The 25,971-nt window shown below is 36.7% G+C and overlaps 1 protein-coding gene and 1 long non-coding RNA gene across 3 annotated transcripts in view; both read left to right on the top strand.

The window, feature by feature from the left end:
- Window positions 1-3,664, top strand: part of PRKD1 (protein kinase D1) — a 124,419-nt gene extending 120,755 nt beyond the window's left edge. For both annotated transcript variants that reach the window (XM_064658524.1, XM_064658525.1), the window contains 2 exons: window positions 724-809; window positions 2,699-3,664. In XM_064658524.1, coding sequence (XP_064514594.1) covers window positions 724-809; window positions 2,699-2,917 — 305 coding nt within the window. In that variant the 3' untranslated portion in view covers window positions 2,918-3,664. The remainder of the gene's footprint in view (window positions 1-723; window positions 810-2,698) is intronic.
- Window positions 3,665-9,158: 5,494 nt separating this feature from the next.
- The window catches only part of LOC135415967 (uncharacterized), a 69,494-nt gene continuing 52,681 nt past the window's right edge, over window positions 9,159-25,971 (top strand). Inside the window, exon 1 of the long non-coding RNA XR_010431372.1 lies at window positions 9,159-10,535. This is a non-coding gene — a long non-coding RNA (uncharacterized LOC135415967). The remainder of the gene's footprint in view (window positions 10,536-25,971) is intronic.

The raw sequence follows: 25,971 nt of genomic DNA, 5'->3' as shown, positions 1-25,971 counted from the left end.
GGTGATACAGTGGAACAGGTTGCTCAGAGAAGTTGTGGATGACCCATCCGTGGAAGTGTTCAAGATCAAGTTGGACGGGTCTTTGAGCAACTTGATCTGATTGAAGGTGTCCCTGCCCATGGTAGAGGAGTTGGATCTAGCTTTAAGGACCCTTCCAACCTAAACTATTCTGTGATTCTGTGAACCTCTGTGAATCATTGACTCCAAAACATCAGAAAATATGAAATTTGTAAAAGAAGCTCTCTCACTTTTCTAAACAGCAGACTGCTCACTAACAGGTAGAAGCAATGCTTAGTTCAAAAGGAAAGTATTGGAAGACTTGGTGACTTACAAAGCCTGATTTCTCCAGTCAGTGACTGGGAAGGTGCAGCTGTCAGCTGAAAGTGCAACTGACAGTCTTAAGGAAATATATACATATATATATATGTGTGTGTGGTACCTGAATACTGTAGTCCGCACTTACATGAAATTTTTTTCACTTGAGCAAGAACTGAGTAAGAGTTATCGTCAAGCAATTGTTCAGTAAAACAGTTGTAATCCCATTAGGAAAGGTTGCATGGGTACCTTCAGGGACTTCAGCACTGACCGCAGTTTGTAAAAAGCTGAAGTAAGAACTAACTGCCCTCTTTTTACAACTACGATGTCTGTATAGCTCTCTCTTTGCATGTCCTAGTTGAAACAAATATATTTAAACTAACATTTTCGAATGTTATTTCTTTTCAGCTATTGATCTCATAAATAATTTGTTGCAAGTGAAAATGAGAAAGCGCTACAGCGTGGACAAAACATTAAGTCACCCGTGGTTACAGGTATTTCTCCAAATTCCATGTTTTTTACTTATGTATTCAGACTCTAAGCATATCTTCATCTTTAAGCACAGTAGAATCTAAGAAAATCTGCAGACCTGAAAATGTTTTCAAATCCTGAGAACCTCATGCTCCTTCACCAATTTGCCTATAGTTTCTCATTAATTTCTGAAGTATTAGATTCCAATACTAAAATGCTTTCAAAATACACTACAAAAATATTTTATAATATTTGTCCACTGAGAAAATTATGTGTATAAAAAGTAGTCATTTGACTTACATCATTGCCTGGAGTTTACTCTGATTCACTTCTTATTAAAACTAATCAACAAGCTTTCACTTCACAGTCATCAGAAGAACTAGTGAGGGTTGTATGCTTTCCAGGAAAATATATTAACCACCTTCAGCTGAATTCTTCAACTAAAAACTGAGATACAAGGCATTTTTGAGATGCTAGCAGCCTCTGTTTTGTGCTCACCGTTTGGTAATTGTTTTATCCTGTCAGCAGCCAAATCACTGCAAGTTCAAGGCCTAAGACACTCAGTGAGGAGCCAGGGCATTGGTTTGCTCCCTGTGGATGAGGACAGGCTGAGGCCGGACTGGTACACCAGCTCATCAGATCTCCCATGTTTGCATCTACAAAAGTAACTGTGGTGCAGGCATGTGTAAAATGCACAATTTCAAAGGAATCTTTATCAAAAAAGAAAACTGTTTTGATAAGGTACTCCAGTACCTTATAGCTGATACTGTTTCTCAAAGTAGATGGTGACCTGCTGGTATAGGAGGAAAAGGGTTGTAATCTCCCACCCTGCAACCCACCTTCCCCAGGGACATCTATCCTGGGACTTTCTTCTGCCCAGATTTCCTGTCACTTTCTAGTCTTTTTCTCCAAGACTGCTCTTCTCTCTGGCAATCATTGCATAATGCATTTGCCTGAGTCTTTAAGTACCAGAGGTGGTCTGCACTATGGTCTGCAGCAAGAATGCTGGCTGTCTCACAGGACAGGACAGGGTCCTTCACCTCATTGCTTGTGCAATAATGAGTGAAGGTGAATAAGATGAGGCAGTACAGCAGCAGCTCTAGCACCATGGATGGGATGAATCCTCTTTCTGGAAGAGCCCTACTTTGCGGGCTAAGGAAAGATAAGAGTGGTACAGGGCAGTGAGACTTAGAGATGTTCTCTGAGAGGATGGCTGTGTAAGAAATGGGCCAAAAGATGTGAGATAATAAAGATGAAGGCTTTTATGCATTTACAGTGTTTGGGCTTTGTAGAGTTTTGGCGAGGTGGTCAGGGTTGTGTCTTAGATAGGGATAAGATGACAGAATAAAAAGAAAACTGAATACAGGATCATGAGGAGAGATTAGTCTGCATAGGGCTAGGATTGGCTCTTACTGCAGCTTCATGTATGCTTTGGGTGGGAATAAGAAAAGAAATTATTGAACTTGTTATATACTTTAGACAGATCAGATGCTGCAGTGCATGATGGTCTAAACAGCATGAGACTCAAACTAGGCTTCCGGCCTTACCATTGACTGTCAACATGGAGTTCCAAAGTATGTTGATGTTTAGATGTATATGTTTCTTGGAACACACCAGTAATTGCCCAAATTTGGAAAAAGAGTTTTTTTCTAGCCCAAGCTGAATTTATGTTCTGCATCATTATACTGAGATGGAGGAGCTGTCTTGACTATCATCAGATAGCAAGATCACTAGCATGTACATGTATGATTTAAATATGTTTCTTCTTCCTTATTCATCTTGTGACTAGAGTGAGGAATTGCTTTACCACCCTTAGATAGCTGAGTTAATAGCACTCTGCATACTATTTATAGCAGAAGGGAATGTAATTTATTTAAGTAAATCTAAAACTAATAGTGTTATTCTATTTCAGGACTACCAAACCTGGTTAGATTTAAGGGAACTGGAATGTAAAATGGGAGAACGTTACATTACCCATGAAAGTGATGACTCCCGATGGGAACAGTATTCAGGAGAACATGGATTGCAGTATCCAGCACACCTTATCAGTCCAAGTGCTAACCATAATGAAAACACCAAGCTAGAAGAAACAGAAATGAAAGCCCTCAGTGAGCGTGTCAGCATCCTTTAAGTTGCATCCCCTATAATCTGTCAAAACACTGTGGAATTAATAAATACATACGGTCAGGTTTAACGTTTGCCTTGCAGAACTGCCATTATTTTCTGTCAGATGGGAACAAAGCTGTTATGCTGTTACACTGTTGATATATCTGAGTTGCCAAGACAAATCAACAGAAACATTTTTGTGTGACCAACTGTGTTGTATTTACAAAAGTTCCCAGAAACACTAAACTTGTTATTGTGAATGATTCATGTTGTATTTAATGTATTAAAACCTGTCTCCACGGTGCCTTTGCAAACTAGTATTTTTCTTACTTGAGCCTCATTTTGGTAAGAGAGAACTTTCCCGTGAAGATCTGGGGGTTTTGTTGTGCATCGTTAGTATTGTAATTGTAAGCAAACTCTTGAAGAGTAGATTATAACTGGTGTTCTGTGAACAACTTCTACCATTTGGATAAAAGCTTTATTTAGTGTCCTAAGAATAGAAAAGGCAAACAGTAATGATTTGCATAGAACTGTACAGTTTCAAAACAGATAACCTGTGTATGTGTTTGTGTATATAGATGCAGATACACATGCACACAGTATAACTTGCTCTTAAGCCTTAATGCCTTAGTAATGTAAACTGCAGCTTGTTGGTTGTATTTTCCCTTTTCTTAAAATACTCTAATATGAATATTCTCTAATATGTACATTCAGAAGCTAAATAATATGTTGACTTTGTGTATGTTTTCAATAAAAGTCTTGTTAAAATAGGTTCATTGATGAAACTTTCTGTTTAAAATATCCCTGGAATGGCATCAGAAGCAGGTAAAATAAATTAGTTCGTCATTAAGAAGACCATGTGGAGGTAGGTAGGAAAATCTGCCGGCTAAACTCTCTTTCTATAAAACATTTTGTAAGAACCCATTTGGACTGATTTTATATTGTAAGTTCAATCAGTTTCGAAACATACTATAAGGAAGTGGGGAAGTTGAGGATGCATTAATGGGAGTTTAGTTTTTAAAAAAGTGTGATACTTCTGCTTTTTCACTCAGTTCCACTGAACTGACAAGGCACTGCAGACCTTTCTTGCTTTTCTTCCCCTGAAAACTTGAAAGATACTAATTGCCATTTCTAACAATTAGTGTTCCAATGGTAAGCCATTTAGCTTTAACAGTTAGAAAAGTTCAAACTGCACTGTAAAACACGTGCCAGATAGTAAAAAGTGAAAAGCTGAAAATTATTCTATGCCACAGTCTTTGTCTGAAAAAACAGTTGATATGTAGATATTGAAGACTGAGGTTAAAAATGTAAAGATACATTGGATGAGAAGCAGAAGTATGTGATGATAAGAACCACATATGATAAACCTCCATTGATCAAATCTCAGCTTTATGTTACAATCATGAGCTCTTTGGTAGATAAATCCATTCTTTTGTTGAAGAAGAGCTTTGTCCAGAGGAAATTTTTGCCAGATACATAACATGACTAAAACCAGAAGAATTTTTCTTAGTGTTTTGCACCCCTGCTGGACAGCTTGTGTGTACTGTAGAAGAAATGAAGAAAAGGCACCTTTATTAAAAAAAAAAAAAATTAGAAAATTAAAAAGTATTGTGAAAAATGATTTATAAATCTCTTCTCCCTCCTACCCACCTTCTTCCCCTACTCCCACCAAAAAAAAAAAAAAGAAATCCTTTTCCAATTCAGTTTTACCCTGAAGAAAGCTCTCTGATGACACTGGCTTGTGACATGTTCCGAAGCAGCTCTTGTTAGGTGAGTTCAAATGTGTTGGCTATTCTGCTATGCTGTATTTTCTGCCATATCTATATTTTGAGTCAGGATGTTCCTACAAGACTAAAATTTGGCTAATGACTGGCCATTGTTTATTTTTCTTTCAGCCTTCTGCCTAATCTTCAATCAACTGTAAAGTAAACATAAAAATGGACTTGGGCTGATTATCAGATTTCTGTCAGTAAAAGTGTATATGCATGTGTATGTTTAAAAGAAGTTCATGTAAAGGTGCACTGGTGGATTCATGGATATATAAAGATTATATTGCATTCTAGAAGGACTCTAGGAGTCAAGTCAAATTAACTAACTTTTCTAAAAGGAAATTAGGAAAATTATCAGAATCATACAGACTTTGTTCAGATGCTGATATCATGACTGTTCATGAGGAGCCAGGACTTCACAAAAGTGCCTTAATTTTGTTGTCTCATTCCTCTGTGTTAACCAGTAACAGAGATTAAGAGCTCTGCTTTCATACTGATCAATTTAGGTAAGTCAGGTTTTTATTAGTGGCTTGGTTTCATTTACAATTAGTGTACCAACTCATGAGCAAAAGTAATTTTCAACAACAGATAATTCTCAAAAATATCAAATAGCATACTGTCACTCTGTTCTCAAGCATGGACAGTAGTCAAGAGATAAAAGAGAAAGCAAACCACGGCAACTTGCAAGAGCATCTCTAAGAAACTGGATGACAAAAATGAAAACAGTGCAAGTTTTAGTGAAGGAAGAACATTGAGTACTTATAATAAACCCTAACATCTGCTAATTTCTGCCATGACAACAGTAAGCATGTGCATGGGTTTGCTAAGCACAGACGTATGTTAATAAACTTATTTAATCTCATGGAGCACTTTTGATAAACTGTTTGCCAACAGAACAGAGACAAAAGTATAAATAAATTACTACCTTGAGAAACTTTCTGACTAGCTACTAAATATGATTTCCAAGGAACTCTTGTTTAATTACTAGGGGCGTATTATACCTTTTTTTCCTCCCTGTGCCTGTTTTGGGGGTTTTTTGAGCACTGAAGCTTGCTTCATCACTTTAAGGAACTTGTTGCGTAAATATTCATTGCTTTTCAAAAAAGAATCTGCCATTACCCAATATAATAAATTAAAATTTTCCCTGCTTCTGTTCAAAAATGTTGCACTGTGAAATCTGAACTGTTTGCATTTCAGCCAGACAGATGAATTCACTGATTCCTAACTCAAAGCCTAAACAGAAATTTGCTCTTTAAGATTCATCAGCATCAAAGTGTACTGAAGCAAATGTGGGACTGAGTTGTCCTTGCTTGCTTTACTCAGGAAAAAGGAACAGTAGGCTACTCTATAGTAATGTTTTCATGGCCTTTACCATTTTACATTAGGTCAACAGTTCCTGCACATGCATCATGGAAGCAAAAACAGCAGTGGTTATGCTGCATGTAAGTATTGACCTGAGGATCTGTTGATGGTATTTCCTTTTCTGCTGTGCTATGCCATATCCTTGACATATCAAGCATGTGTGTACTGATAATCATACATCTGTAGGTGGGTTTTTTGTATCAAAACTTAGCTGTGGAGTACAGAGAAGTACCCAACTCACACTTGGAAGCCAGAACTTTTGATTTATGTTGCTATTTTCACTTCTATCATCTTTAGTCATTCAGATGCACTTTGTTTATCTAGTCTTATCCAGGCAGTTTAACTAAATGAACAAGATGAGCAAAAAGCATGCACTTGTGCAGTTTGTACAGCTCAACTGTTGTGCAGCTGCTCAGCCACGCGGGACCATCCATCCATTCAAACATGCACACCTTCACATGGGTGGAAGGGAACTCCTGTCAGTATGCCTTTTCTCTGATTGTCTCAGGTACTACATGTTATCTCCTTGTTCTCAGCAGGATCTCTTCAAAAGTAGTTGGGTGTTCTGCCTTCCCCTTGTTCCTATTCTTACCTCTCTACACCTCACTCCTGAAAAGCCTTCCTAGAGTTTCACCTGTCCAGGAGTTAGAAAATTGTAAATCCTGCCCTCGTGCCAAGGCAGTAACCATCTGAGTTTTGTGTTAATAATGGTCTTTTTTTGTTTGAGAGGTTAAACAAAGCAGGTTATTTAATTTACATTTTTTTTAATAAATCAACACCTCTTCTGCACACCTGAATTTATTCTGGACAATGAGGTCATAGAAGTGACATGGAAAATGCTAACAAGCTGAGAAAACCCCTAAAGCCTTACTGGATTAATAGGATCAGATAGTTGGCATCCTGTGAAATCAGGGAGAAAGGAAAAAAAAAACCTGCTACGGAAATTTTATGATTAAATAACTAGACAACCCCCATACAATACTTCAGTCTGTAAGACATAGGGAGGAAAATCAGATGTGAGTAATGCAGTGATGCAGTATTATTCAGCTAGGTCTACTAAAATATTGACATCCTAGAAAAGCTCTGCTTCATGCAGATACTCCAGAGCCTGGTACCTATAATTGTTCAGCACCTCAAACTTATCACTTTCACAGAGAAACTATTTTTTTTTCCCCTAGAAAATTAGGCCATAATTTATTCACTAAAGGAAGCCCATTGCATACTGCACTGATCATCTTCTGCCTCACAAGACCTATGGCATCTGAACCAAAATCTCATATTCCTGGGGTTTCCTATGCATATACCAGATGGGAAAGAGCTCAACCAAATCGAGTGTGAAACAGAGGAACTGTCTTGGTAGATCAGGCACTTTTCAGTGGTGACAAATTTGACACCTGAATGGGATGCAGAGTGTCAACTTGCTTTTTCTTCTCTTGTTTCTATCAACTGGAGCAAGTGAATGCTGAAATCGGAGGCTACTGGGCGAGCTATTTGTGCTTCTTGCTGAATCATTGCTTTGTTTTGGTGAAGAAGGGGGAGCACACATTATAAGCAGCATAAACTATTTTGCTGCCTTACTAAGCACATCTGCAAACTCGAACATCAGTTGTTTACAAATAAGAATTTAATAAAACTCTACTTCAGTTTCAGACTGAAAACTTGCTCTTTTGAAAGGCTCCATGAAATTAAATGTTTTGCTTGGGCATCCAAGCACTGAGGTCCTAAATTAAGGGAATCTGTCTGTGCTGTGAGCCTGGAGAACCTGAGGCCTCATGCTGCAGAAGTCTGCCAGGCAGGGTGCCAACCAGGGGAGCTACAAGGAAAACAGGCAGGATGAAAATGTGCCTTTAAGGCAAATGCCAAAATTTGTAAGCGTATGTATGCTGCCAAAGTTTGATAAAAATGGGCAGATTCTGTTGAAGTATTTTTATCAAGACAAACTATTTTTCAATATAAAACTATGACACATTTGACATAGTTTGACATGTAACTTAAATAGTTTCCAATGTAACTTCCAAAATGTATAGTGACTTACTGGTAATGACCTCTGACACTTTCAGTGGGGACTGATTTTTCAGAGATTCTTAATAACTACGCTTTGAAAAGCAATTCGTTAGTTCTGGTTCCTCCCTTGACCTAGGCATATAAAAACATGAGTTATTTGAGCAGTTAGGTCACTGAATTTAATACATGGAAACTTTACCAACATATTATTACCAAAGAAAATGCAAATTGACTTGAGAGGCCTGGTTCACATTTACCAAGTAAACAGCTGCAGCAGTTTAGGATGTTACTCTCTCAGCTTTCAGCTGTTTGCTACTGGCCTCATAACAGAGGGAAAATAGAATATTTCAACTTTTCTAATTTACACTCAGAAGCATCTAAGCACAAATTTTATCTTAATGTTTAAGTTAATTTGTCCATTTGTGAATTAGAGCTGTGATGCTCCATTCTTCCAGCTCTGATATCTGGAAAAGGGGTGGGAGACAGGGTGAGGGCATTCCAGTACTGTAGCTGGGTTTGCCAGAAATAATGGGTCAGAGTGCTTAACTGCATTTCTCAAAGTGAATTATGCTTGCAAGCATGAATCCCTGAGGGTTTCTAGGTGTCTCGGGCTTCCTGACTTCTTCTGAAATAGGATTTAAGGTCTTCAGTAAGTAGTTAAGGACTGCTCAGGTTTCTAACCTCACCACTTGATCATGACATTGTATGTTTAGTTAGTCATGGCAGATCCATGGGTTTTCAACCTTGTTTAGCACAAATTTCTCTTAGCCCCTTGCTAACAAAGTATTGTGACAAAGTAGAGTACAGTTTCACAGTATGTTAGATTAAACTGCACCTGTTCATCTCCTATCCCTGTACAAAATGTGGAGCTCAGTGTAATAAAGAATGCTCACACAAAGAGTGTGTCTGTCACTGATAGGTGATAGCACTTAAATCCTTCACAGTGCTGTATGAAAAAAAAAGCATGGTTGCATGGTATAATTTACTCTTTTGATCAAAAGGAGAGAGGTGTCAGTGACTATATTGGAAATATAATTTCTTCTGCTTCTTTTTTTCCCAGCCTTCCAGCCAAAATTGACTTTACCTGTCCCCAGAAGCATCCTTGTGGCGAAAGCTCCAGTGCCTAGGGCAGGGAACACTCCCTGCCCTTCCTTTAAAAGCCCCTGGGCCCTTTGCCCTTGCAAAAGCCCTTGCATCCACCCAGCGCCTTTTGCATGTCACAGACCTCAGCTGTTTTCAGATCTACTGCAGTCTAGATGCTTTTACTTGAAAGGAGGCTCAGGCAGCTTTTGGACAGAAGGAAGAAGATTGCCTACCAAATCTTGCACCGAACCAACAGCATATGAAGATAAGAACTCCACAACTCCAGGAAGGAGACAACTGAGTGGGAAGGCTAGGTAGTGCAGAGGATGCCAGACTAGTATTATAAATGTTGCAGTATTTTTCATGCTTATTAACTCTCCTATCACAAATATTTAAAATCATGGTTGACATACTCTGTCTAATTTGTTTTGAGCAGACCTATTCATGTATTCATAGCCTTAAGGGTGATGAAATTATTAATTTATTACTCTAATCCTCTCTCAATATTTGTACTCTTTTTTTTGATTAAGCTAGGGCATTTATCAGTAAAATTATATTGGCACAGCTTCTAGAGTAGACATATTTATATGAGTACAAAAGTATCTTATAGTGGTTAAATCCCTACTTATACAGAAATAGGTATACAAGTATGACTACATCCAGACAATAATATCACTTCAACTAAATCCTCATAAATAGCCCAAGTTTACTGTTCAGACAAAGCCTTAGCCTCCCTTTCAAATCACTTTGCCAAGTAGCTGTCATTATTTTATGCTGTGAACAATCATGAATTTGCTTGAAACCACCAAAGCAAACTCTTTTGAGGCAAGTGGGTAATATTCCATTCTAGATTGAACTCAAACCAGCGATCAAAGACAAGAATGCCAGGGCATTGCCAATTTTCTGAGCCATCCAGTAACCATTACCTTGTGTTGTCTGATTTGCATGATAATTGTAAAATAAGAGGTTGTGTGATTTCACTCACTTCCCAATATCTTTCCATACTTTTGGACTGTTTTTTTTTTTTTTTTCGTAAATGCTTATTAACATCTTCTTATTTCCAGCTCAGTGCAGGCTTTACGTTTTTACACTGTAATATTCAGTAAGGCGCCATCCTTAGAGGAAAACGGAAATGGTGAAATCCCTCGGGACGTCGCTCGCAGGCGGGTTCCGCGCTCCATCCCTCGGGGTCCCGCCGCGGGTCCCGCTCCCACCGCCTGCGCTCGCGTGCCTCGCCACCTACCGGCCACCCGTGGTACCGCCGCGGGGAGCTCGTCAGCTCGGAGGCGTCGTAAGGCCCGAGGCTTTTCTCAATATTTATCAGTGATCGCTCTGTTTTTACAAAGCCTTAGGCACACAGGGAGCATGTGATATGCCAGCCTACTGTGGTATTTTTAATGTGAAAACACAACAATTCGTGATAAGGTAGGTACTAAGTCTCCTCCTGTCTGATGTCAGAATGTTTTGGAGTTTCCACAGCTGCTAATTAGTTTGTGTTTCAGAATAATAATGCTCCCCTCTGCCTGCCATTTGCATAACAAAGAAATAACTTATTTTTAAATATAGAAGCAGATGTCAACAGCTAGGAATCAATATAGTACTTCTGGCAGCTTCCAGTCAGCAGAGTTCAAAAAGCAGTGCTGTCAAGCGACTAACAGACAGCCACTTCCAGCTAAATTATAAAATAATGATGCATAGGGAGATTGCTGATTGTCCCACTTTCAGTTCAAAAGCATTAATCAATAAGACAATGGTAAGATACATAAGTCAAGTAAATTCATTGAAATGGTTAGCCCTTTAATTGATAATTAACATTAGGCAAAGAGTGTCTATGAAGTAAAAAGCTTAGCTTGCATTAAAAAAAAATCTTTAAACAATTTGAATATAAATAAGATTCTGAAAATTCCTTAGAAAAGTTGGGCAAAGAAAAAATGTACTTATGAGAGTAAAAGTTAATCTCATTTAATTCCATCCACAGAAGGTAAATGCAGTATTTTTATCTCTAGATCAAAGTGATTATTCTCCGAAATATAGAAACATAGTTGGAGAAACAAGTTTGAAAACAGCTAAATGTGAAAACAGCTAAACTGTAATGAGATGTATTTGGGAATACAGAAATAAAGGTAGGATATTAAACCACCTACAAGTTGATGTAAGCTGATCTTTGCTCTTAGACTTCTTTTCCCTGCTTACTTTTTACTTTCTGATATTCCTCCTCTTTTGCTTTCAAACTATCCAGTATCTGGCCTCTAATATACATTGAAAATTTTGCTAGTTTACTTTGTTTTTCACCATTTTGATTGTAATATCCCCCTAATTATGTGTTTCAAAAATCTCTCTTCAGCTAAGTTTTTTGCACATACACCTAGATACTCCACTGTATTGAGTTATTTAGTGTGTAGCTCGCACCTGTCTACTGTTGGAGTTCTCCAAGTAAAAATTCTGCCACTTACATAATCTGACCTTTTCCAGTAGGTGTGCAGTTCAGTTCTCCACTCCCTTGCAAATTGTTCTGTTGTAATCCACACACCACTTGTGGCAACATTTTCCCTATTTCCCTTGCTACCATTTCATCTTGTCTGCACATCAGGCATCATGTGGCAATAGAAATAGTCTCTTCTTCTGGAATATCTTCCAGCATGATTCTCATGTGAGTGCTCCTAAAACTGCCATGCTTGGGCTCCTTTATGTATTTTTTGAATAAGACCCACTTCCAGCAAAGTGTTTCTGCTAGAATGTATTTACACTTGTCTGGGTAAACCAGCTGCAGTCCTGAAGTGTCCAGTTTGGTACAGGATTACCTTTGCATCTCCTTCTCTTTGGCTGGGAAGATTGAGAAGATGCTACATGGCAACAGAATGGAAACATATGGGCAAATATGTGGCAAATTAAAATGCAAGGCTGCCTTCCTCCAGTCAAAAAGAAAGAGGTTTTGGCTGATTACTTTGGGGTATAACAATAGGGTATAACTTTGGGGTATAACAATATTCAGGTACAGGTGCTGGTTTCTGAGCATAGAAATGTGAAGAAAAACAAATATTACATCAAACTGGAATCTGCAGGAATCTGAAGTTCTTACACAGTCCTTACACAGAACGTCCATTCCTCCTTGTAAGTAAAGGTTATCCATACGTTCAGGAGACTGTATGTTTCTGCAAAGATAGCTACCCTGTCATCTTAGAGAAATTAGTGTATCAAATCTAAGTACAGTAAAAGCCAAATTCATCATCACTTAGAAATTTACCCATTTACAGGAACTGTATTACAAATTAGGTTAGCTACTGTGTGATTCTCAACTTTATAGCATAGAAGCATTTCACAAAACTTTATTTTATTGACCTTTACAGAAGTCTTGTGAAGATCAAACCACCACCAATCCTGTTTCAAGTTCTTTCTGTTGATAAAAAGTATTGAGATGTATGTCAAATAAGCATCTTTTTTCACAGTAACAGCATAGTCTGTGGTAAAACCGTAACAGAAAAAGAACTAGAGAAAATTAGTTTACAGTATCTTTGCCACAATGCAAAGGTACTAATCCTTCTGTATCAGTGAAAGAAATTATTGGCTAAGTTCAAGAAAACATTTTTGCTCAGTGTAGTATTATGGAATTAGATCCATTACTTGGACATGTCCCTTATTCCACTGTGAAGTCTTAGTATTTCCAAGTTCAACCACACTTTATTTCCTAGATCTTCTGAAAAGTAGTCCTTATAAGGCTCTGAACATGGCATTCAGACATTACTAGTCCCATTCAGAATCTGAAGACTTACTTCTTACTGAATTAGGTGTGCCATCAGTGTCTTCCAGTGTACAGTTCCTTTGTTCATTTGTCAAATATTATTAACCCCCTCTGAACTGCATGATTGCTTCCCCAAAGTTGTGGGTTTAGGACCTGCACTGGTATGCAGACCCATTGCTCTCTGTCAGTATCATCTAACTTGGATTTATATTGTTTTATACTTAGGAAAGAAATAAACGAAAGCAACCTGAGTGGAAAAAATAGAATCTTTTCTAAAAGCACTGGGTCTATATCCTGAAAGTTCTGTTCTAAAATACACTGCTGTTTAATAAAAGCTTGTTTCCTATTTGAATATTCCTTATTAACTAATGAAACCAACATTAGCATACAAAGCAATCTAAAGTATTTTGTTTACCTCTCTTCAGTCCTATGGTATTAGAATAGAAAGTGTAAGAAATTTGTAGGGACAAAGATGAGTTTAGCAAATTGCTACCAGGAGATGGCACCATTAACAAAATAATTTGAGTGCCACATACAAGTTCCTCTCAACCATCTGTTTGTCTGATCGCTTCAGCAATTCCAGGTGTTGTCTGAGCACAATCCTGCACATCATTTATCCAGGCAGTCCTCTTATGTCAGTGATCCTAGGCATGGTGAAAGGGTCCTGCATGCTGCATCTCTGGTGACTTACTTGCTTGGGCTGGCAGATCAGGACTTACCAAACACAGGAAGAGACTAATAGTTAGTGGCCAACATTTTCTTCCCTGATAAGTATATATAGATTTGGAAATGGGATTGAAGGGATATAGTGATATAATATATAACTACATATATACTGCCACATGAAGACTCGAATGCAAAGTGTCAGAGAAGGACTGATGTGGACTGGCTCTAGTCACAGCTGCAACAGCCAATTGCAAATGTTCAACTCACAGAGACTGAAGGTATGACATTTTTGTCGTTCTTTCAAAGTCTCTAAAGAAATCATTAAATGATTTTATATTTACAAGCCTGTAGGGAACCCAACTTAAAATGACAAGAATTTAAAGAGTCTGAGACCTTACCCTACCTTGCTCAGAGAACATCCCTGTAGTCAAATTGGTCTTGTGGAAGGTGAATGAAAGATTTTGGTTGATCACAACAATGTCAGAATTTCACCTGTTGACTGCAGATGAACTGGAGCTTTGCACTCACACAGCTTTCAGGATCGAATCCCTTATGTGACAGGAAGCAAAATATTTGCCATGTGTTTCATTTCAGTTTCAAGCACTTCAGGTTTTGAATCCTCTCGGTTAAGTAATTGATGTTTGAATGCCCTGTCCCCTGCTTGGTATTTTAAAATAAACCTTGCTACAGCACAGATTATGAATCAAAACAGCTGTTGAAGTTGAAAGTTACTTAAATGGCAAGATGGCTCTTTGTAAATCATAGTAACTAGTCTTATATGTATTGCTTCAGCATCAAGAGAGCTAAATTTCACATACCTTTGTTTAAAAGATTCATTATATAGATTTGGTGTTTACAGATTTTTTTCTTTTTCTTTTCTCTTTCTTTATTTTTTTTTAATGTCTCCCCTATCACTTCCTGCCAAAAAAACAGTGAACAAAAAAATCCCTTGTTAACAATATCTGTAGTCAAACTTGTGTTTTTCATATGCCACAGCATACGATATTATTGATGAATCTTTTGTCTTCTGCAAATGCAACCAGAAACAGTCAAAAATAGATTTTTACAGCCATTGCAGTAAGCTGTTGCAAGACAGTCAAGCTCTGACATAGAAGCCCCTCTAGGCATGGTTAAAATGCCTAGGTTATCACTTATTCATTGGTTCCATGGTGAACTTCTAGAGGCCTGAATAAAGAGAAGAAAACCAGGGCTCAAATTTTTACTTTCGGGGGGGGCGGGGGGGGTTAGGACAGGAGCTGTGTATATGTATTATTGTAAAGAAGTCAGACCATGAAAACATGCAGGGTGTAGTCGATTACTCTGCACTAAAAAATGTGATGAAAATGATGTTGTTAGAAAGATTGCATACAATTTTCTTGAAGCTTGCCGATGCCCATGTAAGATCTAGATATGAAACCTTAGTTCCTCTAACAGAACAGAGAGGGAGGTGATTCTACCCCTCTCCTCAGCCTTGGTGAGGCCACACCTGGAGTACTGTGTCCAGTTCTGAGCTCCCCAGTTCACAAAAGACCTGGAGCTCCTCAAGAGAGTCCAGTGAAGGGCTATGAAGTTGATTAAGGGATGGGACCATCTCTCTCATGAGGAAAGGCTGAGGGAGCTGGGCCTGTTCAGCCTGGAGAAGAGAAGACCAAGAGGAGAACTTATCAAAACATAGAAGTATATTAAAAACAGGTGTCAAAAGGATGGGGACAGACTCTTTTCAGTGGTGCCCAGCAACAGAACAAGGGACAAGGGGCACAAACTGAAGCACAGGGAGTTCTGTTGAATATGAGGAAAAACTTCTTTACGTTGGGGGTGACAGAGCACTGGAACTTCTATCTGAATATGAAGAAAAACTACATTGAGAGTGACAGAGACTGCTCAGAGAGGTTGTGGAGTCTCTTGTCAAAAATTAAGGAACTGGGGAAAAATTCAGCAGTTGGATAAGCATATGGAATTGTGAGCAAAGACGTTCTTACCTTTTTGGTACCTAGAGTGAAAAGGGAAATAAAGAATTGTGCATGGTCTTTGAAACCAACCAGAACTCAGAATACATTTCTCATCCTAACCAAAAGCAGCACACAGTGCCTATTGCCCAGATACTTGGAGTAATTAATAAGCATTATAGTATTAATCAGTCTTGCTACTGCAGAATGATTGCTGCAACATCTCTTGTCTTTCCTAGCTTCTAATCTTACTGTTGTAGCTTACTAAAGCTTGTTCTCTGAGTTTCAGTAAACCCTCTAAACTGAATGCTTTGAAAAGTTCTGGTAAGCTATGTCCTTTAAAAAGCTATATTTAGTGCAAAATATACCTTAGTGAACACATCCATGGCAAAAGATACAATGGAATGGGAGCTCTCAGAGCATGCACTTGGTTTATCTGCATTTCTGTTTTCAGCTCAACACACGGGGAATTATGCTCAAAGACACTTGAGAAAGTAAGTTTTTCTCTTTAATTTTTCTTGCTGATCACTTTTAGTAGAATTATTCTTTGATTATTACCTCCATTTAAATGAATGAAGGGTGCAAGTTTAGCAGAGTTGAAAGCAGGACTAGTTTTATTTCTGCATCCTTACTGGTCATTCGTCTGAATGTCATGAGGGAATCCAGCCACTGAATGCCTGAATGTTTGGAGTCTCTGGAACTGATGGGAATTCTGAGCACTGCCCTTTAACCTTATGGCTCTTGGCTTACTCTTACATTCCCTCATAAGAACTGAACCTTGCCATTCAACTTCCTATCCCAGCAGCAAATTCAAACTCCATTGTCACCTAAAGTCCTAGAATCTCCATGAAAAGTGAGCTCACTGGTTTACAATTTAACCCTTCAAGAGCCAAAAAGCCAAATACATGATGCAATCAACTTTCCTTGTAGCAGAAGTTTTGTCCTTCCTTTTTTAAGATGGGATTGTTTTTTACTTAATAAAATGGAGGACATTATAAAGGCCTGGAAAAAGAACAAACATCCTAAATGGAATGCCTTCTCTTTATCTGTCCCTATTTGTGAAAATCTTGAAAATTGATCTGTCTTCAGGCAGTCAGGGAAAGACTATGTCTTCCCGCAGCAGGATGCCTCATCAGCTGCAAGCTTCTCATTCCACCTGCTGCAATTTTCAGGCAAAGTCTGCTACCAAGTAGTCAGTCCACTGTTTAAAGCAATTATATCTTATAATTGTAGGTTTTGTACCTGCAGTCCCTAGAATAAAATTTGAAGAGTGAAAGTAGGGAAACATATCTTAGACTTAAAATCAAGGTGGATTTTGCAATCTGATATGATTATCTATAATGTTTACACTCCAGAAACTATGCATTGACAGATTCACTCATTAATTGCATTTTTCCAATTAGAATATGGGATTAGTACAACACTCCTTCAAAGTAGAGTTATAACTAGACAAGTCAAATTGAATATTTTTTTGAACTCTGAAAAAGCTGGAAGGGTTTGAAACAAATAGGGCAAACCTGCTCTGAAGATATGAGCACCTGCCAGCATTAAGTTAAAATGTCTCCTAAGAGTTCAGCCATAGGCAAGTACTGTACTGGTGGTCCTGGGTAGAATTTCCCTTCCAAATTTCACAGTCTTAATAAAGGCTCCTTCTCCCTTGTAGGAGTCTACAGGTCTTGGAAGCTGTAAATAAAACTGATCAAATATTTTACATCCAAACAGATGAATGTTTATGCAGAATTTTGTTTTAAACAATCAAGAGTCCCATAAAGGAAACAAGCAAACAAACAAAACACCAAAAAAACAATCAAAAAACCATCAGAGGTTAACAAACTCAGATTTCTCAGGCAGATAAAAAAAAATAATTTTTCTTTTCTAAGAAAAAAAGTTGAGGTCTAAAACCTACAATTTCTGACAAGTGAGGCTTCACTCTGGTTTCAGGTTTACTTAGATTTTTTAGGATTGCTTTAATCATGGTAGGTGAGCAAGTTATTCAAAAGTGACAAGATTATGAAAAACATATATTGTATATCCAATAGATATCCTATATATACACAGATTGAATATTAGAAAAAATTCTTCAACCAAAGTATAGTCAAGCATTGGAATAGGCTGCTCAGGGAAGTGGTGAAGCTACTATCCCTGGAAGTGTTCAAAAAACATGTAGATGTGGCCCTTAGTGACTTGGTTTTGGTGGACTTGGCAGTGTTAATGGTTGGACTTGATGACCTTAGAGGTCTTTTCCAACCTTAGTGATTCCATTGCATACTCTTTCATAATTATTTGAAATGAGGATGACAATACATACCTTTCTAGTCAGTGTCTTAGTGGGACAGTGAAATGTCAACTTTTTCCAAAGTTTACTTATACGATAAAATTAGAGGTGAGAAAAATAAAAACTTTTGATGACATCAAATCCAAGTTACTAGAATTGTTGACCTCTTATAGACAGCTGAGATACACTGAGATCTGAATAGCTTCCAGAGAAGTGATGTCTTCTTGTTTTTACAAGATTCCACAGTTTTTTGTGTTTTCTTTCAAAGTACAAAGAAAAGAATAGAAAACAAAAGTCAAGCCACTGGGATAATCATCCGTCTAAAACTGGATCGAAATCACTAGAAAAATGAAACAAATTTTAATTGAATTATCGTTTACCAATGATTTTGCTACATTGTTACTTGCATTTAATTTCTATTGTCTTACTACACTGAGTTGTCTCTTTTCTTTTCTCCTGCCTTTTGTCCATACCCAATATCCTTCTTCAGGCTTTCTATCCCCACAACAGGAGCCCTAAAAGATCCTTCTAAACTACAAGAGAACAACATATGCATCACATAATTTAATTGAAAAAATGAAAATAGATATTTAGAATTTAATCATCAAATTGTACCTATGATATACCTAGGAGTATATAAGGGATGGAGAGTCCTGGGAAAGGAAGGGAAGGCAAGGCAAGGCAAGGCAAGGCAAGGCAAGGCAAGGCAAGGCAAGGCAAGGCAAGGATATTACTTCACAACTTCAAGACCTGAATGTCCATTTTTCCTTCTTAAAGAGGTTTTATTATTGTTACTATAATGACCTTCTACTCCAGCAATTAAGGATCAAAAGTGTAAATAATATGTTAGGCTCAGGGCAGATGGTCAGCAAGAAAGGGTGTTCTATTCTGGAAGAGTTTGAAAACCATATAATTATAGACTATTTTAAGTTTCCTCTGCACATTTTCTTTATGTTTGAAACACCTTGCAGCAGATATACTATGCTGCCAAAGGTTATGATCTGATTCTTACATACTAGTTTATGATATTCCCATTACTCCAGAGTTTTTGTAGAAACTGGAGAAATCCATGCAATGCATAATAAACAACTACTTTTCTCCCTCTTCTATCGACACAATTTGTTTTTACCACTTTATCGTAAGAACTAAAAGTGAAGTAAACTAATAAAACTCACTACAGACTGAATTTTGGTAGCGACAGTTACAATTACAGGTAGCATATCTGAAGTTTGTTCTGTGTATTAGCCTGTCAATGCTAGGCTGATGTGTAGCAAAGAGCACCTGTCAAAACAAAAGAGCTTCATGCCTCACAACTTTAAGCCCCAGGTAAGGAACTGGGCCTCGTGGATAGGCTGAAAAGAAGATGTTGCAACCTGAAACGAAATAGACTTGTAAGAGAGAAAATGAGATCCCTCTGGGTGCCAATAGGCCTCTGTTTGCCACGATTAAATCCTCTTTGTTTCATTACATACATCAGTGCAAAAACAAACAGTGAGATCAAGATAAAGAGCTTGCAACACATCTTCCTCTCTTTTTGCCTCCCCATCTCAATTGCCACCTTTTTCCCTGGACAAGCTTAAAAGAACTACCCTGCTCAAATAAAATTGATGAGACCTTTGAGCAGGTGTACAAGATACCTTTAGGCTTTAAAAAAGTGTGAAGCACTTATGTCAATGACCTGATCAAATGATAAGCATGCTGGCTTCCTTTGCTCTCTAATTAATTTTTCTCTCTTGGAGAGAATATCTAGCATTACGTGATGCCTATGCTGGTTTTGAAGTCAACAAAATAATGCTTTTCTAGGAAGATAAGCCATTGTAAGACTGTATACACCTTACCAGAATTAGAAGAGTATTGTAACTCTCCAGCTTGGACCAAATGCTTATTTTAGCAATTGTTTTAAGTATTGTTAAAATAACATAGAGTTTCATTGTTAATACAACATAGAGTTTCTTTGTCTAAATATAACAAAGATGCTGGTGACATAGTAGCTACATAAAGCTGGCAGGAAGTGGGGCCAGATAGACATACATTTTAATTATCTCTTTGAATCAATAATTTCATTCAGAGACATTTATTGCCATGTACTGTATTGTAAAGCAATTACAAATGACTGTGCAACTTCTTCACAAACACTGATTTCTCCCTGTAGAAGCAGTATAGACCAGCGAGGGAGTGGACAGATCAAGTAATGACACAGTCTATATTGAAATAATAAACAACTCTTTGCATTTTATTTTTATTGAAGTGGAAGGAGTTAGCAGCACTGCTGTTTAATGGCAATATGCTTCCTATAATACTGAAGTGCAAAGGTGAATGCTAAAAAGGAGTCCTTCTTTAACAGAGATTGGTCATGAAAGAATAGAGAATTAACAAGCAATTTGTACCTAGGGCAATTATCTTTTTGTTTCATGAAGTTAAAGTAGTTTGCATACCTTCCTCCTCCTTAACCTGTTTGTGTTCTACAAATTGTATGGATGTACTACTTCCATTAGTAAAAATATATACAGGACAGACATCACTTCTGAATTAGCGTAGAACTAATTGCAGTAACAGTTTGTATTTTTGAAGTTAAACTGATACTCAGCTTAGGTATCCTCGATGAGGTGAGATAAGGGTTCACTCAGGTGCGGATACACAATACAGTTGAAAAAAAAGAGAAGCTCTTCTGATAATTACACTTTTTTTGTTGATTGCTTCCTCTCAGTGAAAGAATAGGATTCCACAAATGAAGTATGCCTTACTGTGTTTATTTACACACACACACACACACACACACACACACACACACACACAGAGACACCCCCCCGCACACACACATACACACCTGGGTATAAACAGTTCTTACTTTTGGACTATGGAGCCTTTTCTTGCTTTGCCCTCAGCCTGTGGTTACTATTTACTAACTCTTCTGAGCTTAGGTCATTCAACAGTCATTGTAGAAACCTCACCAACTGAAGAATATGTTGCAGGATTAAAAGAAATATATAAATGAAAGAATAAAAATGAAAGGGGAGGATCAAAAATTGATACAGAATGAAAAAGGAAATTCTCAGCAAACTAAGCTGAGCAAACTTTCAGTCTTTCATTACCTTAAATGTTAAAGTCTGAAATTGTATCTTTATATTTAATGACCCATAGATTTTTTTAATCAAGATTTTCTTGTGCCTTTAGTACGGTATAACAGTCCTAGACTTCTAAAAACCACCTATGGTTATGATTTTTAAAGTAATATAACATAAAGGATAAGGCTGTGGTGATCTTCCTAGTGTTAATATAATTTCTACGGATCACATACTGATTCACTGGATTAGCTAGTGCTGAAATAGGAGTTTCACTGTCAGCAATGTAGTGCAGTCATGCTGAATCCAGTCAGATGTGGCACGTTCTCTTCCTTAGTATATTTTGCAACCTACCAAAGGACTGGATATTCAACAGTTTTTTGCATCAAACGTTTGAAATTTCAGCTTCAGAGTTCAGTTCCCATGAAACTCTGAACTGACCCAGTCTTAGACAGTTCAAATTTTACCCCTGCAGTGACTTGGATAGCAGATAACCACTTAACGGCCAGGTCATCATCCAGATGTATCACTGATGCATTGAGATGTAAAGATAAGAGTACTGAATTGAAGGAAAATAAGCATAATTATGTATTTTCTTCATTATTACAGTATTTTTTTGACTTTCAGAAGGAAAGATTAGTTGTTAAGAATTTTTAAACTGGAGGTATTAACCACATGTACAGTTTTAACTCTGTTGCCATGTTCAGTCACATTCAGAGTTCACACTCGTCTCTTTGTAAAGGCAGAAAATAAGAAACATTTAGATAATCTCTTCTTACAGCATACACTTATGTCATAGTGCTGTCCTGTCACAGGCACTCCCAAGACATTAGGCAAAAAACATAAAATACTTCAGTTTATTATGGTAGCCAACACCAAACCACTCTGATGAGGATCTGATAGATTATTTTGTGCCCACAGGATGATCCAACAAACTGGTGTATCCATTTCTTTTGTATGATCCTGAATGGTCAAGGAAACTTCATAGTTCATTTTAAAATTCCTGTTCATTTCACGGTATTTATTGAAGGAATAATCCGTTACATAAGTGAGCACTTCTATTTTTCCCATGAGGATGTTTGTATTAGTATGTTCTAGAGGAAAAGAAGCTTATGCAAAACATGGCAGGAGAAAGAAAAATACTAAGACATTTTTTAAAAAATGATAAGAATATCAATTACTTTAAAATAGAAAAGGAAATGCACCTCAATATTTGCATTTCTAACAGGAAAAGTTGTGGGTTTCTTGGTTTGTTTTGTTGTTTTTTTTTTCTTGAGAAGAAAGATGCAGAAAAGGGCACTGTATTAGCTAAATATTGTACCTTGGAACATCAGTCATTTTCTACTCAATAATACTGAAAGGGTCTAATTTATAAGTTTTTCCATCTCTCTCTTATGCTGGTTTGTAAGTTCTGACATTGCTACTGGTATGTTAATGAGAAGCTAGTGTTCCATTAAGAGTAAACCATATGCTCTACCGCATACTGTGAAAGAGAAAGCATATAATGTGACTGTTGCCTTAGTAACACATTAATTCATTTTGTCAGTGTTGGCACAGATCATTTCATTTATAAGAAAACAAGTATAATAGTTTACCACATCTATAATATTTACAGTGTTTCTGTTACAAAACAGTGACAAAATGAGTTTAAAAAGTAGGGTTGGGATAGTATTATTAAAATAGGGAATTTGTGGTAAAAATGTTCCAATACAAATTAAAAATAAGATTGGTGTAAATTTCTTTTCACATTATAACACCAAACTGTTTGATTTTTTGCATATTTGTATTTCACTAATAATATGCATAAAAATATAGTCCATGAAAAGCCACAAGTACATTAGCAGTTTTTAATGAATGCTAAACAAAATATTTCATACAACAGTTTTGTTAAGTTACAACCATTAAAACCTAATCGTATGTTAGTGTGTTACTCATAACAAAGCTAAACATTTATCTCTTTTATCTATTCTTCCAGATGTTTCTTAGTATTTTAACACCACTAAAATACTGTAATTAAAGTATCCTGTTCTCTTAAGTTCTATTCGTTGAAGAAATTGTTACATATGAATACGTATATATGTGTGCATTATATGCATTAGACATAAATGATATTTAATATGAATTGAGAGACTGCAAAGATTTGATAAAAATCAAAGATAAGAAAAAAAGTGCAGAAGGAGGAAAGGTAATTCCTCTCATTATAGCCTGCACTTTCAGAATGGCCTCAGACCTACTAGTTCTTAGATCATTCGACACCTGTAGACGAATGCTTTTAACAACTAACATTTTACATTTGGTATGCACACTGAGCACTTTATGCTAAAATAAACAGCATTACATTTTAGATATCACTGTCACGAAAAAATTATTTTTCTAGTGCAACTACTCTACATAACACACATCCCAAAGAAGCAGTTAATAAGTCATCAGCAGTGTTTACAGCTCTTTAGTTATTTGGACTAGCGCACATATCCTATAAAGGTTCAATACCATTCAATTTCTTGTCACAGTATGGATAGTGTGGCAATTTACTTTCTCACAAATAAAGAAATCTTGCAAAAGCTGTCCTGAGACCAAACCTAGGAAATCTGTAATGCTATGGGGTCTTTTTTTTTAAGAGGATTTAGTTAAATACAATTATGGAACTTTCTAGCGTAACTCATTAATTGTTTCCATCAAATCTTTTTAAGTCTTGTGAGCAACTTTTGTAGAGAAAAATTAAAAGAAAAACGTTTGGTAGTATAATGTATAATAAGTTCCTTCTGGAATACAATCAGGGAACAGAATCAGAGTCACAGAAAGTAACATTGGAATACTGTATCTAATTTTTGTAGCTACTTAATATTTTATTTTAGTTTAATTTATTTTAGTTTAATTAGTTTATTTGTTGAAGAATACAAATAAGTCTTTAACGTCTGAAATAAGACTTCTTTTAACTGAAGTTTCTTTAGCTATTAAATACATTTGTCACCTGTAAAACCAAATTCCATTTCTAGACTAAGATCGTAATATTTTTTAGATTAATATTTTGCAATTCAAAGATTAATGAATACGATTACTCATATTGGATGGGTCTCAAATAATAATTTCTTGATATAGCTAATAAAACAGCTGTAATTATAAAGACCTAATAGAGTAGCTAAAATCTCTTGCTAGATACAGTACTAAAAGCCCAGTTCTGCATTATTGGTAGCTTTTTATAGATAACATCCAACATGCAGTTAACTTGGCTGAGAGGATTAAAGTTTACATTTTCTTAGCTTCTAAAATGAAATTCCATGCTGGAAGCTGGATGTCATACTGATTTAAGATCACATGGCAACATTGAACACTTGATATTTCTAAAGACCACATCTAATAAGGAAAAACAAGAAGGAGAAAAGGTTTGGAACATGTGGGTTACAGAACTTTTATGGGAGCTATATAGCACATTTGATCCAAAGACTGTGTAGAGTAGTCAAATTTTGTTTCACATCATGATAAGACATCACACCGCCAGTATGACAGAAGAATCAGATCAATAATCTCTTTATCTATATAAAAAAAGTATGAAGAAAGAAAAGAGGAGGAATGATGTCTTACAGAATAAATAAGAAATCCTTTACCTACTGTATAGTGCAATCTCAATTGTTTTCTAATGTCTTCAGGACTCTGAACTTTTGGAATACTTTGAGTCTGACTATTTCCGACTACCGAAGATAATAATAAAAAAAAAACCTTAATAAGCTTAGCTCAATGTTGAATGTATCCTGTTTTACTTTTGACCTAAGTATTCAAAATATTTTTCATTATCAAGCAGAATGGTGTATCCTCCCTTTAGGTGACTGCGCATGTTTCACATCTCTTGTGGACAAATAAGATGATTACTTGTGATTTGAAACATATGTACTAGATACATATGATACTAAACAACTACCATAAACTTTCTGTGTCTTTGTATATGACAGCTTCAATCACATGAATGAAAGTTTTCTAGCTACGCCATAATACCACTAATACAGGTTTCAATATCAGCTACTGTTTCATAAAAAATCATAGCTGTGGGACTTTATGTCACAGTTGTTATTATCATTCTCTTTTTACAAGTCAAAGCTACTAACCTGAAAGATTTATATAAATGCTTCTGAAGATAAAGACTATTTTTCAAAAGTGGCTACTGAAGTTTAGAACATGAACCTGTATTAGCACATCATTGACAAAACCTTTTTTCAAGAAATGTGCTTTTTTGAGTGTACACTTTTAACAAGCAAAGAAATCTCAGTATGTCTCTATCAAATCAAATGGTAATCTCTTATCCGAACCCAGAGCTGAGGCAAACTTTACCCTGATTTCTTCAAGAGCATGGACATGAAAGACCTCCTACATTTCTGCTGGACATCCCACATTTCTTACCAGTCCTTTAAAGGGCAGTTAAGGACAATTTATGTGTCCTACTGCTCTGAAGGCAACACCTGGCTGGGTGAGTAGATGAAACAATGCCTTCTGCTGAGCTGCTGATGCTAAATCAGCATTTAAATCCATTTAAAAATATTGGATATTTTTGAAAATTTTTGCCATAATTTTAATTTTACTTTTCTCATTTAGTCAGTAGCGAGCAGAATTTTGACTTACGTAACACAGTGCAAATTCAGATTCATGACCAAAAGGTTTATATACAGGTGCATGTTTAAGTGAACGCACCAAGGTGTTCTCTCAAAAATGAGCATCTGCCTCTTAGACACAGTCACTGCTAAGCAATACACCTACTTAAGACTACATATTCCCAGCTAATTGTTTTTCAAACATTCTGGATCTGACACCATATTATACACTTACTCTATATGTGTATAAAGGACCTGGGCTAATGTTTCACTCTTTCTGATGGAGGAAAAAGAACAAAGAGCCAACTTTTGTGTAGGATTGTCAAGGGAACCTGCTAAACCAAATTCTTCTCTAGTAATTGATCTGAGTACTGACAAATACCAATCAACAGATGAAATTCAGACGAATTATTTAAAAATCTTTAAAAGTAAGGGACAAGCTATTATACTACCCAATAATTAGTCTCTTAATTGTTGGATATGTGTCAACCAACATTCACAGGAACAAAATTTACTGTGAATGTTGGTAAATGGCTTCCTCCAGTGTTGGCCTCAATATAATAGGCCATTTCACTTAGGGAGCACATTTTGAG

This window comes from Pseudopipra pipra, chromosome 6 (assembly GCF_036250125.1).
Source record: "Pseudopipra pipra isolate bDixPip1 chromosome 6, bDixPip1.hap1, whole genome shotgun sequence".
Classification (NCBI taxonomy): Eukaryota; Metazoa; Chordata; class Aves; order Passeriformes; family Pipridae; genus Pseudopipra; species Pseudopipra pipra.
Note: the sequence above shows the minus strand (reverse complement) of the source record. Positions and strands in the feature narration are given on the sequence as shown.